General features: G+C 41.5%; 1 protein-coding gene across 1 annotated transcript in view; it reads right to left on the bottom strand.

Moving 5' to 3' along the window:
- The window catches only part of odad2 (outer dynein arm docking complex subunit 2), a 65,662-nt gene extending 46,781 nt beyond the window's left edge, over positions 1-18,881 (bottom strand). Inside the window, exons 1-8 of the mRNA XM_083557431.1 lie at positions 18,782-18,881; positions 17,501-17,754; positions 15,013-15,170; positions 13,790-13,937; positions 13,536-13,636; positions 9,829-9,965; positions 9,013-9,129; positions 1,301-1,464 (exon numbers count right to left, since the gene is read on the bottom strand). Coding sequence (XP_083413557.1) covers positions 1,301-1,464; positions 9,013-9,129; positions 9,829-9,965; positions 13,536-13,636; positions 13,790-13,937; positions 15,013-15,170; positions 17,501-17,727 — 1,052 coding nt within the window. The 5' untranslated portion in view covers positions 17,728-17,754; positions 18,782-18,881. The remainder of the gene's footprint in view (positions 1-1,300; positions 1,465-9,012; positions 9,130-9,828; positions 9,966-13,535; positions 13,637-13,789; positions 13,938-15,012; positions 15,171-17,500; positions 17,755-18,781) is intronic.
- Between the last annotated feature and the right edge of the window lie 225 nt (positions 18,882-19,106).

Here is a 19,106-nt window from a genome sequence, read left to right as displayed (position 1 = left end):
CGAAAAATACGGTATTTTGGATAAAGAAAAAAAGAAGAAAGACATAGATTAAGAAAAAACAGCGCAAAAAAAGGAAGTGTTAAAACTGATTAATCAAGAAATAAAAACAGACAGAGAGAGAGAAGGACAAAGATGGACAGAGACAGACAGATAAAGACATAGAGAGACAGACAGAGGAAGAGAGAAACGGACAGACATATAAAGACAGACTGAGAGAGACAGAGAGAGAAGGAAAACAAACAGAGAAAAAGACAGACAGAGAGAAACAGAGACAAGGACAGAGACAGATAAAGCCACAGAAAGGTAGAGACAGAGACAGATAGAGACATGCAGAGACAGATAGAGACAGACAGATAGAGATAAAGACAGACAGACAGAGACAGGCAGATAAAGACAGATAGACAGGCAGACAGATAGAGACAGACAGACAGAAAGACAGGCAGACAGACAGACAGATAGAGACAGACAGAGACAGACAGAAAGAGACAGATAGAGACAGGCAGACAAAGACAGATAGATAGAGACAGATAAACACAGACAGATAATGACAGGCAGACAGAGGCAGACAGAGACAGACAGATAGAGACAGGTGGACAGAGACAGATAGAGACAGACATACAGACAGACAGACAGACAGACAGACAGACAGACAGACAGACAGACAGACAGACAGAGACAGATAGAGACAGACAGACAGACAGACAGACAGACAGACAGACAGACAGACAGACAGACAGACAGAGACAGATAGAGACAGATAAAGACAGACAGATAGAGACAAACAGACAGAGACAGATAGGTACAGACAGATAGAGACAGACAGACAGAGACAGATAGAGACAGACAGATAGAGACAGACAGAGAGAGACAGATAGAGACAGACAGATAGAGACAGACAGACAGAGACAGATTGATCTCCAGAACCACATTTTTACACAACAGCTTGGAAACTAGATGTTCTATATTGATTTGTTTGACAGTGATAGGAGACTGGGAGGAGAGATGATGGACAAGGCAGCTGGAAGTGCTCACATCTCTGTTGGCTCCATGTGTGGATGGAGGAACATGTGTGATGGATCAGGAGCGGCTTTATCAGCCGAGATCTCATGGGTGTCACTCAGGGAACATCAGGGTTCACCAACAGACTCTGATTTATAACACTGTTACCATCTGCTTGTAAAGTGTGCTTGTCTGAGTTCAAACTGTGCACGCACACACACACACACACACACACACACACACACACACACTCCAGTCATCACCACCTGACCCTTCCTGACACTTCAGGATGGTCACTTACTTCGGAGGAGACGGTTCTAAGTCCTTGTTCAGAGCAGGCTCTTGTCTCTCTGTTGCATTCTTCTCCTCCTGCTCGTAAGATCTTGGGGTTTGGCCTGGTTCCTCTGCATCAACGGCTTCCACATGTTGGAGGGTCTGAGCGGTCTGAGGTTCTTCTTGCAAGTCCTGCACAGGGTTTAAAGGAGAAGATGAATTAGAAGAAAAGAAACCTGGTTTAATTTGCACTGAAACGCAAGCCGTAAAGTCTGCAATAAACTGGTGCTGTGAAATTATACAGAATAATGGGGCGTTAAAAAGAGATGATCTGCTCAAAGAATACGCTTTTCCTCAGCCTACACCTGTTACACTGATGCTTTATTTCCTAAAAGCACATCAGTGAGAACATAACGTGTTATGTAATGTAATGACTTATAATGAGTTATAATGGGTTATACTGAGATACACTAAGCTACAGGGTGTTATGGTGAGTTGCAGTGTTACAGGTGCCATAGTGAGTTATAGTTATAGTAAGTTATATTTAGCTACAGTGAGTTACAGAGAGCTATAACCTCAGTGAGCTATAGTGACCTACACTGAGCTACAAAGATTTATAGTGAATTATAGTAAATTACAGGTGATATAGTGAGTTATAGTGAGCTATAGTGAGTTATAGTAAGTTGCAGGTGCTATAGTGAGTTATATTGTGCTACAGTAAGTTACAGGTGATATAGTGAGTTATAGTGAGCTACAGTGAGCTACAGTGAGTTACAGAGAGTTATAGTGAGTTATAGTAAGTTACAGGTGCTATAGTGAATTATAGTGAGCTACAGTGAGTTATAGTAAGTCACAGGTTCTACTGTAAATTATAGTGAGCTACAGTGAGCCTACAGTGAGTTACAGTTATAGTGAGTTATAGTAAGTTACAGGTGCTATAGTGAGTTATAGTGAGCTACAGTGAGCTACAGTGAGTTACAGAGAGTTATAGTGAGTTATAGTAAGTTACAGGTGCTATAGTGAATTATAGTGAGCTACAGTGAGTTATAGTAAGTCACAGGTTCTACTGTAAATTATAGTGAGCTACAGTGAGCCTACAGTGAGTTACAGTTATAGTGAGTTATAGTAAGTTACAGGTGCTATAGTGAGTTATAGTGAGCTACAGTGAGCTACAGTGAGTTACAGAGAGTTATAGTGAGTTATAGTAAGTTACAGGTGCTATAGTGAATTATAGTGAGCTACAGTGAGTTATAGTAAGTCACAGGTTCTACTGTAAATTATAGTGAGCTACAGTGAGCCTACAGTGAGTTACAGTTATAGTGAGTTATAGTAAGTTACAGGTGCTATAGTGAGTTATAGTGAGCCTACAGTGAATTACAGTTATAGTGAGTTATAGTGAGCTACAGTGAGTTATAGTAAGTTACAGGTGCTATAGTGAGTTATATTGTGCTACAGTAAGTTACAGGTGATATAGTGAGTTATAGTGACCTACAGTGAGTTATAGTGAGCTACAGTGAGCTACAGTGAGTTATAGTGAGCTATAGTGAGTTATAGTAAGTTACAGGTGCTATAGTGAGTTATAGTGAGCCTACAGTGAATTACAGTTATAGTGAGTTATAGTGAGCTACAGTGAGTTATAGTAAGTTACAGGTGCTATAGTGAGTTATATTGTGCTACAGTAAGTTACAGGTGATATAGTGAGTTATAGTGACCTACAGTGAGTTATAGTGAGCTACAGTGAGCTACAGTGAGTTATAGTGACCTACAGTGAGTTATAGTGAGCTACAGTGAGCTACAGTGAGTTATAGTGAGCTATAGTGAGTTATAGTAAGTCACAGGTGATATAGTGAGTTATAGTGAGCTACAGTGAGCTTCAGTGAGTTACAGAGAGTTATAGTGAGTTATAGTAAGTTACAGGTGCTATAGTGAGCTACAGTGAGCTACAGTGAGTTACAGAGGGTTATAGTGAGTTATAATAAGTTACAGGTGCTATAGTGAGTTATAGTGAGCTACAGTGAGTTATAGTAAGTTACAGGTAATATAGTGAGTTATAGTGAGCTACAGTGAGCTACAGTGAGTTACAGAGGGTTATAGTGAGTTATAGTAAGTTACAGGTGATATAGTGAGTTATAGTGAGCTACAGTGAGCTACAGTGAGTTATAGTGAGTAACAGTTATATTGAGTTATAGTGAGTTACAGGTGCTATAGTGAGTTATAGTGAGTTATAGTGAGTTATAGTAAGCGAATCCGGTTCTTTCAATTCCTGCTAAATGTATAAATGGAATAACAACAGCCTTTCTTTTGAGAAATGAAACATTTTCAAGGCCGGTGCTCTTACACGAGCTCTCAGTTGGCTGTACAAAATGAAACATTTATTGTTTCTGTACATTCCTATCTGCAGCCTGGCACTTTGGCACACCTTAAGTAGAGTCTTTGTTGAAATGCCACTCGCTCGCTGATGATTTTTTTTTAACCTCTCTCTCTTTCTCCCTTTCAGTCTTTTACTACCTCGTGCCGCCGTGCCAACAGGGTGCACACGAATTGTTTGCAGCAGGGGTGTTTTTAATCACCAGCGCTTTTGCTATGCAGAAAATAGCCACCATTCTTCCAGTGTTTTATGCTTCTTTTCCATTCTGATGACATAGCGAGCAAACTGAAAAAGGAGTTTTTTAGAAAATGAAGGGTCTAAATGAGAGACAAAAAAAAAAAAAAAAGATGGTAGTTCATGTGCATCTGCGGTGTATTTTTGTAATGCCAAGGACGCCCTGTTCTTTCCAGAACCTTGTGTGTGTGTGTCATAAAAACTCTGAAGTGGCCCCGGGCCTGGAGGAGCCTGGACGCCTTGTTTTTTCGATTTTATTCAGTGTACCTGTAATACGTAAGAAGGTAAGTCAGAACCTTCAGCAAATCCCAGAATGAGAAAAAATGCTCCTGTCTTTTTTTTTTAATGCATTCCTGTTTTCCTGGTGTCTTTCGTGAACTCTTCCATCACCATCACGTGTGAAAAATGAGAAAAGCAGAGTGAAGCAGAGGCGGATTTGCAGCTGTCAGGTCTACGCTAGCTGTCAGACCAGACGCCTCCTCTAGACGGCTCGTGACGGTTCCTCGGGCACGTAATGGAGTGACATGGAAAAAAAAAAGGCGGATTTGAAACAGAAACAGAGCAGAGTCATGCCCGGTCTTAGCGTGCGCCAGGCTCTGATCACGATCGCTAATATAAACAGTGCACGGCCTGATTGCTCTTCCCTGATGAGAGCCTCTCTCGTTCCTTTGATTGGAAGCGTCTGATTTAAGGACAGCGTAAGAAGGCAGGCATGTGCCGAGGAGCTAATAGGTCAGGAGATACGGCGTGTTGTTTTTGGCCCTGATGAAGGTGCTGAATCACAATCAGGGGCTGAGTGCGTGCTGGGTGACAAAAGAGTGCCGTAGCAGACTTATTACCACGAGCCGGGCCGAGATCCAGAGGAAACGAGTCTTTGAAGCTGATTATTTTATCGCGGCTCCTAGTAGCGTACAATCAACAAGTCTGTTTGCTTCTGCGGAGATTCAGAGAAGTGTCACTCTGGAACCAGTTTCTTTTTAAGAGATTCGAGTTTTGCTGACTTGATCCCACCTCGGACATGTTAGCTTTGCTAAACATCTCACTGGTTGCTGTTGTTAGCACAGCGTTGAAAGCAGACAGTTGTACAATTGTATAGGATTGTATAGCAATGTTCCCTAGGAAAGTTGAACCTGTCCCAGAATGACAATGCACCATCCTGTACACAAATCCAGCTCCAGGAAGATCTGCATTAAATGGGTTGGAGTGAAAGACATCCTTCTATAAAGCTCTGACCCTCAGCTCTATTGAACATGAATGAACTTTTCTACGTAAATCAGTACCTGAACTCTACTACACCCTTGTGACTGAAGGAATCTCACACAAAACGCCACAAACTCTAGTGGAACATCTCCCCAGAAGAGTGGAGTTTATTAAAACAGCAAATGGGAACTAAATGTCGAAAAGAATGTTCAAAAAGAATCACATAGCAATCTTATGTTCAGGTGTCCACAAACTATTAGTTTATTTCGGATTGTATTGGATTTAATCAATGAATTTTTTTTCCTCTGATATCCAGGACATTATGTGTTGCTGGTATCAGCCCTCTATAGTGGATATTAATCACGGGAACATTGTGGACATGTTAGCTTTCCGGTTCATTTCAGACCACACACACACACACACACACACGCTGCATAGACAGTCCACCTGGATTGAGGTTGCTCAATGGTTAAGACATTTGATCGGAAGGTCATGAGTTCAAATCCCAGTAACACCAAGCTGCCATTGTTGGGTGATTGAGCACAGGCTTTTAACCCTCAACTGCACAGGTGCTTAAATGAGAGATAAACTCCCAAAAGCCAAAAGGAACCCAGCCAGCAGTGTTGGAAGTAGTTCATCGTTCCTTAGAAACCGAGAAGGAAACCAGAAGGAACTCAGGTGGCAGTGTTAGAAGAGGTACATTGTTCTTGAGAAACCCCCAAAACTCAGAAGAAACCCAGCTGGCAGTGTTGGAAGAAGTGCATTAAGAAAACCTTAAAAACTCAGAAGGACTCTAGCTGGCAGTGTTGGAAAAGGTACATTGTTTCTGAAAATAACCCTACAACCCAGAAGGAACCCAGGGTCCACCACGAATCCTGGATCTGGATAGAAGGTCGAGATTTCTTCTTGATTAAAAAAAAAAAAAAAAAAAACACTGCATTTACTTCTTTTCTGTCCATCATTTTCAGTTTGTTGCTTTCATGGCTGAGTTTCCTTCACTGGCATCGTAAAAATGTATGAACACTTGGAGAGGGTTTTTACACACACACACACACACACACACACACACACACACACACACGCGCACACGTTTACACACACACAGGCACGTGTCCGACTGCCTGGCATTCTCACCTCAGACAATAATAAAGTCTTTCTATTCGCTGGTGCTCATAATCCAGACCGATGTTGCTACCACATGCCCACGTCTTATTGCCATGTTTTCAGTCTCGGTCACAAACAGCAGCAACACAAGCAGACTCTAAATTTACATACCATATCAGGCACACAGTTAAAGTCTCCTCAAAGGGAAATACTTCTATAAAGTACAGGTACAGATCCACGAAAAAGCGACTTAAGTACAGTAACGAATTACATTTACAGTCCACCACCGGTATGTCCTTCCTGAACATCCCATTGCACATGTAGTCCCGGTTTCCACTCTTCTGTGAAGATTCCACTAGATCTTGGAGTGTGCTTCCGGAGATTTGTGCTCATTTAGTCACAAAGTCAGGTAGTGGGGTGCAGTCAGCGTTCACATTCATTCAGTGTTCAGTTGGGTTTGGAGATCTATAGCAGGAGATCTTCCACTTTAACCCATGCAAAGATCTTAATGGATGCAGGAAAAGGTTTGGGTCTCCTAGGTCAAGTGAAAGAAAAGTTTTATACTTTATCCAAAGATGTCCTGTACATGTGTGTGCCTCCGATTTTGAAGAAACAGTTCGGTGGAAGCACAAAAATCAGTTGATGAGGAAGAAACCTTGAGAAGAAACCATCCGCATCCTCATCACCAAAGGTGCTGTTCGGTGACAGGTGCTGAAATGCAGAACTGTTTTTGCAACCTGTGGTCCTGAGCCGTTGTAGCAGACTTCTTCTTCTCTCGGCTGCTCCCATTAGGGGTTCTTCCACAGTGGATCATACATCTCCATACCCCCCTGTCCTCTACATCTTCCTCTTTCAACTCAACCACTTGTAGTCTTCCCTCACCACATCCACAAACCTCCAACTTGGACTTCCTCTTTTCCTTCTTTCTGGCGGCTCCATCCTCAGCATTCTCCTACTGATATACCCCATGTTCCACCTCTGCACATGTCCAAACCATCTCAATCACACCTCCATTATCTTGTCTCCAAAACGTCCCACATGCGCTGTCCCTCTAATAAACCCATTTCTAATCCTGTCCATCGTCGTCACTCCCAACAAAAACCTCTGAGCCGTTGTAGAAGACTATTGATATTAATTCCAGTCCAAATTCATCCTTCTTGAGTTGCTCAGAAACTTCATGGATCTTTAGGCTGTGGAACCATCTCCAGCTGCACAAACGCATCACACCCAGCATTCTCAGGATCCTCAGCAGTACCTGACCAGGATTAAGTCTCAAGAAAGTGCCAATAATTTGGTTTTACACCTCAGAGAAGGTGTGTTAAAAAAAGGCGTTGGAGCCTGTCTTTACATCGACCAGGAGGTATTCATTGCACTTTGCAACCTCTAAAAGACGATCCCTGATCCCTGGGGCCGTTTTAGAAATTGATCGTCGGAAAGGTTGGAAATCTATTTCGATCCTCTCGCTACGGAATTTCCTGTTACGGAGATCTTTTTGTAAATATTTGGCCCTGTAAACGTCGCCCTCTCTAAAACCAGCCTCTTTTCCAACAGATCGAGTCACCGGTGAGAAATCCTGTTGAAATTTTTTCCGAATGCCGAACACAATTTTTTTATTCCCCCAAACCCCCCCCCCCCCCCTCTTCACAGCTTGAAGTCATTATTGAGGACTGATTTGTTCATTTATAAAGTCACTAAATCGGGAAGCAGCACTACTGAATAAATCACACGCACTTCAAAAGTGTGTTCGGAGCAGACGAGGGTGATTTTGAGTATTTAAAATAAAAAAAAAAAATACAAAAACGAGGCTCGAGTCACTGGCGCGTTTTCACATTCTTTCACACTGCAGTGATGTGAAAAACAGCACGGGGACAGGAGCAGGAGAACTGTGCTGTGTGTGTGTGTGTGTGTGTGTGTGTGTGTGCGTGTGTGTGCGTGTGTGTGCGTGTGTGTGCGTGTTTACACTATTTCACAGTGAAGTGAAGAGCAGACGCTGATGTCCTCTACTCCTCTCGTCAGCTGAGATTAATCTCAGAGCACATACTTCACGCTGCAACCACAGTGACCGAGTGTGAAGATGTGATTCGGATTCTGAGCTATGTATAAGTGTGTGTGTGTGTGTGTGTGTGTGTGTGTGTGTGTGTGTGTGTGTGTGTGTGTGTGTTTTTCTCTCTCTTTCTTAGTTCCTTGTTGGATGTTCTGTCATCCATCTAGCCCTGATTATTAGTGTGTGTGTGTGTGTGTGTGTGTGTGTGTGTGTGTGTGTGTGTGTGTGTGTGTGTGTGTGTGTGTTTGATAAAGCTTATTCGATGATATCATGCATCTACAAAGGCCACAAAGGACTAATGATCTACCCTTAACGAACGGCACTTGCCAAAAAACTCCTACAATTGTTGGATGCGCTATAATACAATTTTGTGTTCACTTCAACTTGGAAACCCAAAACCTGTTCCAGCATGGCACACAGCAAACTCCATGAAGATCTGGTTTATATAGGTTGGCGTGAAAGATCTCCTGCTATTGAGCTATTAAACACGTTTGGATAGAACATGAACACTGACTGTACCCCAGGCCTCCTCACCTTACCTACATCCGTACCTGACTTTACTGACACCCTTGTGGCTGAGGAACACAAATGTCCAAAATCTTGTGGAACATCTTTCCAGACACGTGGAGAGAGTTATAAGGGCAAATTGGGACTAAATGTGGAATGCGATGCTCAAATAGCACGTAGCACACTGTCCGCATAACTTTTGGCTGTGTAGTATATATATATATATATATATATATATATATATATATAAATCAACATTGAGATAAGTTTCTAAAAGCGTCACCTGCTTCATGAGGTCTTCAGCAAAGTGAGGAGACTTGTTTTTGAGCAGCGTGGTCACATCTCTGTACACTTCACTCTTTCTGTCGAAAGCGTTCTTGTCTCTCCCATGACCGATGCCCTGGGAAAAATAAGGGCATGAGATCAATGAGAAGAAATGTGCAGTTTTTCCGGAGAACCTCATTACAGAGCCATGATGGAGATCATTATCGACGAGGGAGATCTTTGGGAAAATTATTATTATTATTTTTTTAAAGTGTATTCAATTCACTATAATGTACTAGGTATATGAGTGGCATATGAAGCATAATAGTCACATAAACAAACTCGGAGGAAAACGCTATCTGCCCTCTTCCACATACATGAGCTCACAGACCGCCACGATTGGCCAGTATTGTGCTGATTGACAGGGATGGGTGATTAGGCCCCTCCCACAAAGTGAGCGTGACAAAATGTGCCTATTGACACACATTTCGATTTTCATACACGCTGTATAGTTCTATTATTAATTATCTTATTGATTATTACATATACGATTATATATAATAATAAATTATTATATATTATTACATTTTATATGAATATCCTGGGTGATCAGATTACGTCTTCGGCTCATAAGCTCTTTACTTTAGTAAGGCCAAAAGTATTAGGACACCCAACATTTTCCAGGCGTATGTGGTTCTTCCCCAAACTGTTACCCAAAACTGTTATTACTGCTGTAGGTTTGACTTTTCTCTAATTCCGACCCATTCCGAATGAACTTGGGTCGTGCGCTCATTTTTGTGTCATGACCGTGCTGTGAAGCTAGCGTATTCCTTACCGCGTTGAGAAAGGCTCCGTCTGTGGAGCACGTGATGAAGAGCGTTCCCACGTCGCACGTCTTGATGATGAGGTAGGCGATCTCTCCGTGCACCTGTCTCCACGGGGGTGAGCGGCAGCTGTTGCTGAACTCGAAATCTGCGAAGCGAGACCAAAAAAACACACAAGATAAGCGGCGTCTCTATTGCACGGTTATCTATAATGTGACCACCTGCATTTTTACTATGCAAATGGCCTCCTTTAGATGGTTAATGCACCGATTTGTAGGTTTCGGCTGCAACAAGTTGTTTAACCCTGACTGATGCAGCAATTAGCTTCTCACTTTCAGAAGAAATATCCTGTAGTCGTTGAAAAGATGTTTCTCTGTTTCAGATGGGTCAAATTATTGGCTGCATCAAGCAAAGAAAACCGCTAAGGGGATTGTTGAAACTATGAAAATTGAGTGAAAATCTGTCCAACACACTATTAAGTAATTAAACCAGAAAGAAAAACACAATAATAGAACTTAAGGCTATGTTTAATATTGAAGGTAAGACCATTTCCACATGTACAATGCTAAAAGAATTCAAGAGACTGGAGCTAATCAGATGTGTAGCCTTAAGAAAAGCACATATCGGTGCAGCTAATCAGGGGAAAATAGGCAATTCGATTTGCTGGTAAGCAAAAAGTTTGAACTCTGGTGCAATGGAAAAAGGTCATGTGGTCTGACTGACCCTGTTCCAGAGTGATTGGCACATCAGAGTAAGAAGAGAAGTGAATGAAGTGATGCACCCATCATGCCTTGTGTCTACTGTACAATCCTGTGGGGGCAGTGTTATGATCCGAGGTTGCTTCAGTTGGTTTTCAAGTTTCAAGATGACGATACATCGGGTTTAAAATATAAAAGAGTGGCTCTGGGAACATGACACTTCATTGTCAGACATAGAAACCACAAAGTCCATGCCATAACCTGAGTATAAAGTTAATGCAACTCTGAAAGGAAATATATGATGTCCATATCCTTCACTTCTCTTCCTGTCACCTCTCTCTCTCTCTCTCTCTCCCTCTCTCTCTCTCTCTCTCGGGTTAAACATGCTCCTGAGGTTCCAGTGACCACTGTTCCTGCCCCTCTCCCCTCCGTAGATCTTCCCACTTCGTCCAGGCCTGCCTCTGGATAGTGTTCTCTTCGACTGCAGGCGACTCTGTGCAGCTTGGGACGGTTTCTCATCAACGCCTTGGGTGGTTCCATGAAATTCCGGAGCAGGACGAGCGCTTTAAGGATGGATTTGACTGCAGTTAATGTCAACAGTCTGCTACACTGATTCAGGACTACAGTTTGCTTCTGATCATCATCACTGCACCCCACAACATTGTATATCTGCTATAAATGGACATTCGGTGCAACCCAGATGAGGATGGGTTTCCTCTTGAGTCTGGTTCCTCTCAAGGTTTCATCCTTTTTACCATCTCGGGGAGTTTTTCCTTTGCCACAGTCGCCACCGGCTCGTTCATCAGGGACAAACTTACACTTCTAAAGAACATGTTCACTTTTAATCACCACATTATTTGTATAAAGCTACTTTGAGACAATGTTCATTGTTAAAAGCGCAATACAAATAAACATGAATTGAATTGAATGTCACTTCGCATGAGTTTGAAACAATGCTATAACAAATGCTTGCATAATGTGTCTCCATCGAAGACGTTTCTTCTAAATTGTTAACTCGACTTTCACGAGGGAGAAAAAGAAGGTGAGGTGAGGAGGTCTGAGGTGGCACTATGAAGCTGGAACAGGTTTGGGTCTTCTAGTTTAAACTAAAGTGAAAATTTCATTCCAGTGAATTCAAAGAGGTCCAACACAATAGTGTGCATACATGTTTTTGGCAACAGTTTGGAGAAGAACCACATACAGGTTGAAGAAAAAAAAAAAAAGAAGCCACTTTTCGCCACTTAGAGCCTTGAACACATTCTGCTCTGATAATGTATTTCTGTACTATGCATAACACAGGGTGCAGAAAAAAACCTGGTGTAAAACTAAAGCATTTCATCATGAAGCTGCGTGAAGCTGAATGACGTCGCCGTGCCCTGACATGATTTACGAGCTGTAACGCAAGAGGCTTGTTCTACTTTCCATTTGCGTAAATCATGGAGAGATGGAGCAGTTTCTCTGGCTAGAAGCTACGCTGTGAGTCCAAAAGTATTGGGACACCCAACCCACACCCTGATCAGGCATAACATTATGACATAACATTGTGTTGGTCCCTTTTGACTTAAAAAACAGTCGTGACCCATTGATCATTAACATCATGAACTTCTTCAGCAGTTGGAGCTACAAGAGCTCGTCTGTTGGATCGGACCACACGGACCAGCCTTCATTCCACACCTGCATCAATGAGCCTCGGCCGCCCACGACCCTGTCGCCGGTTCACCACTGTTCCTTTCTTGGAGCACTTTTGATAGACCACTGCAGACCAGGAACATCCTACAAGAGCTGCAGTTTTGGAGACGCTCTGACCCAGTCGTCTAGACGTCTCAATTTGTCAAACTCAAATTTGTTCTTCATGCACATCGATTTGAGGATGAAAAGTTTACTTGATGCCAAATAGATATACCCCACCCACTACCAGGTGCCTCTACGAAGAGATAATTCAGCTTCATGAAGATATGCTCTTCATAATTTGGAGTGGAAGATCTCCTGCTACAGAGCTCCTGACTTTACTAACACCCTTGTGACTGAATGAAATCTCCACTAAATCTTCACAAAAAAAAAAAATCTAGTGGAATGTCTTCCTGGAAAAATAGAGATTATTATAAAAGGGAATGTGAAATAGGACGTTCAATAAGTGTCCAAAAACTTTTGTTCGCATAGTGTAGCTTTTGAACTCCAGCAAAAAAGAGGCAGCAACGAGTGTTTTACGGCTGATCGACGTTTCAGTTTCAGATCTAGATTTAGTGTAACTTTCACGCCCCGAGGCCCGACTTGTTCCGACGGTATATAAAGACGTACCGAATGAGGGGGGAACAAGGATCTATCATCTATTACATGTAGAACTACCAGAAAGGTGATTTATTAGCTTGATGATCTGTCATTTGATGGTTGCTGCTGTGCTGCTCAGCAGGTTAGGAGATGTGTGTGTGTGTGTGTGTGTGTGTGTGTGTGTGTGTGTGTGTGTGTGTGTGTGTGTGTGTGTGTGTGTGTGTTAAAGTGCTCATGAGAGACTAAAAATTGGGGAAATGGGGGGGTTGGGGCAGAGGGCAGAGGGTCCCTGATGCGAAGCTGCCATGAAGAATGACTGATGATTTCACCCCCAAATAAATCACCCTCTCAAAACACTTGCAATACTCCAGTGTATCGTCGCTGGATCGGATCCAGCATTGTCGCACATGAAGATTCCACGTTGAGTGTTCAAGGTTTCAAACAATTGTGTGTGTGTGTGTGTGTGTGTGTGTGTGTGTGTGTGTGTGTGTGTGTGTGTATGTGTGTGTATGAGCCGTAATATGCCTTTTATGAATCTCTTTTTTAATCTGAACGTGATACGTGTAAACGCGGGCATTTGAGGAGACGGAGTGTGAGAGAAACATATCTCCGAGTCTAAAATTGTCTGAGTGACAGGAAGGAACAGATAGAGTGGAGGAGACGGAGGAGAGAGAGAGAGAGAGAGAGAGAGAGAGAGAGAGAGAGAGAGAGAGAGAGAGAGAGAGAGAGAGCGAGGGGAGGATAATGCGAACCTGATGTGTAGAGCACAGATTTCAGACGTTTGTTCTCTCCGCACAAACCCTGCAGCTCTTCGACTTCACGTTTTACAGCGACAGGGCTCACCATTATGTCCCTGAGTGCGCACACACACACACACACACACACACACACACACACACACACACACACACACAGCAATTCAATGAGAAAAAAGTAATGTTGAAAGATTTTCCTTTGTGTATATACACAATGTCATGAGTGTGTCTCTGAGACGTTCTGGTCGTACTCTGAGAAGTGATGGACGGAGTTGCCGAGGAGCTGTGTGCCCAACTGACGCAGGATGAGCTGGAGTCGGAGTTTGTCCTCGGATGAATCCTGGCCCGGCTCTGTGCCGACATCCGGCCCAATAATTTTCAACATGGGGTCTCTGTTAGCTGCGCAAACACAAATAGAGAATTTTATTGTTATTATGAAGAACAAAAGAAAAATGCAAATGCACATCTGTCACACTGATGTAGAACTGCCCAAGGTGACTGTACCCCTAACAGAAACACTTGAGGAGCCCCGTAGATCAAAGGAAATGGTAGGAAAAGAAATGGCACACCAGCATGCAGTCAGAAGAAGGTCATAAACAAATGATGCTTTCTGCACCCCAGGTCTCCTCACCTACATCAGTACCTGACTTTACTAACACCCTTGTGGCTGATGAACACAAATGTCCACAAGAACACTCCAAAATCTAGTTAAACAAATATAATAATAATCCTATACATGTAAATAATTCTATAAATAATAAATAAAAATAATTGACAGAAAAGTGGAGGATTACAAGAGCAAATTAGGACTAAATGAATGCGATGCTCAAAAAGCACGTACCACACTTAAGACTGGGGGTCCGCAAACTTTTGGCAAGACAGACAGACAGACAGACAGACAGACAGACAGACAGACAGACAGACTGACTGACTGACTGACTGACTGACTGACTGACTGACAGACAGACAGACAGACTGACTGACTGACTGACTGACTGACTGACTGACTGACTGACTGACAGACAGACAGACAGACAGACAGACAGACTGACAGACTGACTGACTGACTGACTGACTGACTGACTGACTGACTGACTGACTGACAGACAGACAGACAGACAGACTGACTGACTGACTGACTGACTGACTGACTGACTGACTGACTGACAGACAGACAGACAGACAGACAGACAGACAGACAGACAGACAGACAGACAGACAGACAGACAGATAGATAGATAAATAAAACACATTAAGGATGTTCCACTAGATTTTGATTAAGCTTGTAGAGAGCAATAAAGATGTTCAGTAGGGTTGAGGATCTTGCAGGAGATCTTTCACTCCAATCCATACAAAACAGATGGAACTTTGTGCACAGGGGCAAAGGCTCTTGTATGTCCCAATACTTTTGGAATATATATATAATATGTAAATCTAAATTCCTGATTCATGGAATAAAAGTGTCTAGACGTACCCTCTAGACAAGCCTCTGCCTCCTTGAATTTTCTATCATCAGAAAGCACCAGGAGCTTGGAGAGCTGGCTGAAGCTGCGCACAGAGATGTGAGGAGGAGTCATGTGGAGGAGCGGACGTCCATCAGCGTCAGTTTCCTGGGACTCCACAGATGTGTCACTGAGGAGCAGGAAGGAGATGGTGAATAAACCCAGTAGGTTATACAGTATATATGAGCAAAGGTTTGTGGACACCTGACTATAAGATGCACAACATACAGTGTGTTTTAATCAGCGCCTGATGAAGTCATCACTCATACACTTTTGGAATATTCACATCCTTACACAGGGAATATATATATATATATATATATATATATATATATATACGTATTAATATTAGGGCTGTCATAATTAAGGCATTTATAACGTGTTAATGCAAATTTATTTTAACTGCACTAATTTTATTAACACGTGATTAATGCATTTCTGTTTGACAATTTTAATAAAAAAATCCATAAAAACATATAAAAAAGAGAAAATTGATACCTTTCCTTTCTTTACTCAGATATAAAAAATAATAATAAACCCAAATATATTTAATCATTAAGTATTTGTAATGCACACATCCGGCAATTAAAACCGTCCGTGTGGAAACAAAGCAAAAAGTTGTGTTTGCTGTCCTGATGCTTTACGTCATTTAAAACAACGTCATTACTTTTAAACATTTTCAAGAGTGATTTTTTACGAGCTGCTCTGTCATCTAAAAAATGTAAACAAACCTGTCTGGATCAGTGCAGAGAAACAGAAGTAGTGGGAACTTCTGTTTTATCTATGTTCTTTTTTTAATGTGGTTAATAGACATGAACAAGTTCTTTAAAAAAACATGTTTGATCTTTGAAACATATTTAGTCTTTATGCTCCTTGTTGAGTTTGGTTTCACTAATAATACACATACAATCGTCTAAAACATCAATATTTGTCCATGACTATTTTGAATAGAGTATTAAACACCTAAAAAGTGTACACACACACACACACACACACACACACACACACACACACACACACAGTTCTGCTCCATGCTGTACCATCTCAATCATCTGAATCATCTCTGGATAATTACACAGTATATAACTGTACATTCACAGAATATCCTCCACATATCTATATACCATCTGTATGTACATTGTGTGTAACGTTGAGTATTTCATATTGTACATTTATATATGCTGTTGTATGGATTTCTGGCCCGAGTGGAGCTGCTCGGAAAGATGGCGTTGCGGAAAAACACGGCAGAGAAAAATACTGTCAAAAGCCAAAAAAACGACTGACTGACAGCGAGGCTGGAAATATACTGCCAGAGCCTTTATATTTCTTTATCTATATATTACATGTTTTTACTATATATATTATATATTTGCTGTACATATGTTTACAATAGTGATTGGAAAATCGGATCATTTTAGTGAATTCATTCTTTGAATCTCGTTTATCAAAATGAACGAATCTTTTTTTTTTGGAGTCGTTTATTAATTTCCTTCAATCACCTTCACACAAAAAAAAAAACCGACAAACGACTCGATTCTGTTTCCTGTTTAATGCACTGCATAGCGTCTATGGGAGTCACGTGATAAAAAGAGTCGAGGGGGTAAAGGAATCGATTCTGTTCCTGTACATAACCTTGGGAGATTTTGTGATGCTTTGCTCACGCCCATCCAGTAGAAAAAGAATGAATCACTCTTTGAGACGACTCGTTGTTGTGAGTCATATTAAAGACTCATTTGAAATGAACGACTCATCACTAATTTACATATTTATCTGTGCACCTGTCAGTGTGCAGAGTGCTGCTGCTATCTATCTATCTATCTATCTATCTATCTATCTATCTATCTATCTATCTATCTATCTATCTATCTATCTATCTATCTATCTATCTATCTATCTATCTATCTATCGAGCTGCCATATGAACTCGTTTCTGAAACTGTGTCACAGTGTGCAGCACTTGACTGCTGATGTACTGGAGGGCAGGTTGTATACACTGCCATGGGAAAGCACAGAACATTCAGACTTCACAGCAGTGTTTCAGTGCCTTTCCAAAAGCCAAAATATCCTGAGAGATGACGTAACAGAGCATCTGTAAGCTCTCTGAGACTGAAAACACACTTGTAAGTGGATACGTCATGTTTTATAAGATATAAGTGAAGAGTAAGGGTAAGGAATGTCTTTTGTAATACACATACATTATATATATATATATATATAAAACTTATTTCATTATTATGTTATAAATGTTTAAATCTTTTTGTCTAAAACCTGGCGTGAAGTTAAGAAGCACGTTAGTTTTGCCTTTATAATTTCTACAGTTCTATGTTTTGATGTTGCACTTCACATCATTTCAAGTCATAACCTCATGCACCATATCAATGACCCTCCACTGTGAATTGAATGTAGGGCGCCGATACTTTTGTCTATGGGAGCACTTCGAGTGTCTGGGTTGAACCCGTACCTCACAGTGTATTCTGAGTGGAAATCTGAAGGTTGTAGACTGGTGCTCCACTGAAGAGGCTCGTAAAATGGCATGGAGGCCTCATTTGGGTGGATGGTGCTGAACTGCTCTACGAAGTCGATGATGTGTGTCAGTAAATCTTTGTTCAGGGACGTGTCCTCCAGCACCGAGACCCCGGAGTCGTTCGGTCTGCTCCACTGAAATACCCGTTTGATAGCAGTGCCCATTTTTGCAGTGTAGAACTCTTGATGAAACTTCGAGAAGTTTAGAAAGATACACACCGTTAGCAACATGTACTGTGATTTATGACAAGGTTCTTAAAGGACTTTGAGTCTATCGATTGTACGATGATCAATATATCACTGGGAAAGTTGTTCCCTCATTAAACACCACTGGAAGCAATAATAAAGACCCTTTATAATCCCTACAATGCATTTCAGTTAAATTCTGACCAACACATTGTCTAGACGGAGAGAAGTGAGATTTTAAATCCTCCCAAAGTCAGATATACACTCCAGACGTCCGTCTGCTCTCTAAATTACTGAGTACAGAACTCAGACGTGTTCTTCGTTTCGTCTTGTTGTACAGTGAAGTCGGTTCCACTTTCAGTGCAGACGGAACTGCATGCTGTTAAAGTGTGGGATGGGAGCCGTGTTGGTTCACTTTCACTTTTCAGGAATCTTCACTGGTCCAAAAAACATCTCCAAACCATTCATCTTCCACCTCCATGTGTGAGTGTGGGGGTGAGGGAGTCTGATCACATCTTCTCTCCTGTTCTCCATCTCACACAAGTTCTTCTCTTGGAGACAAAAACGTTTTATTTGGTCACAGAACTTTCAGGTCTCATTCACTGTGAAGTTCCTACACTTTTATATCTGTGTTTATCTGTAAGTGTTGGTCATTAATTAACTGAAGTTCTGGATATTAATTGATTTGCTTCTAGAGATGATTTCCTGGTTTTATATGAAATGTATTGAATTAAACTCTTATATGATTCACTTCTCTGTCAATTCTCTTTTATTTCTGACGTCATTCGAATAATGATGTTTACAAAAATGGTACGTTCCGTTTTAGGGGGGTGAAGTTAAAACAATACGTTAATACATTAAAAAAAAATAATCACTCACACGCCTAAAAAAAAAGAACAAACTCCATTAATTAATCAATAATTAATCAAAACCGCGACACGACATGACATCCAGGGCGCTAAAAACACAATTTAAATCGAATTCCAGCGAATAAACACGTTGTTTTTTTTATTGTACTTTTTCACGTCCTTACCTGAAGAAAAACCGCCTGTAAAACTTCCGTTTGAGCGAAACAACCACGTTCTGCTCGCGCGCACCCCGGTTACTATGACGAGGAGTCGCACGCGCGTTGCGGTTGCCAGGAGACACACAAAACATCCTGAAGCCGAAAAGTGTCAAAAAGGTTCCGTGTGAGAAACGCGTTACAAAATTCGCTAAAGGAGGAGGGGGGGGGGGCGGCGGTGTTGGTGAGGGTTGTAATATATAATAATAAACAATTAAACAAACAAACAAACAAATCAAATCGAATTTTATTTGTCACACATACACATTCATACAGAGTACGACATGTAGTGAAA

This window comes from Silurus aristotelis (assembly GCF_946808225.1).
Source record: "Silurus aristotelis genome assembly, chromosome: 12".
Classification (NCBI taxonomy): Eukaryota; Metazoa; Chordata; class Actinopteri; order Siluriformes; family Siluridae; genus Silurus; species Silurus aristotelis.
Note: the sequence above shows the minus strand (reverse complement) of the source record. Positions and strands in the feature narration are given on the sequence as shown.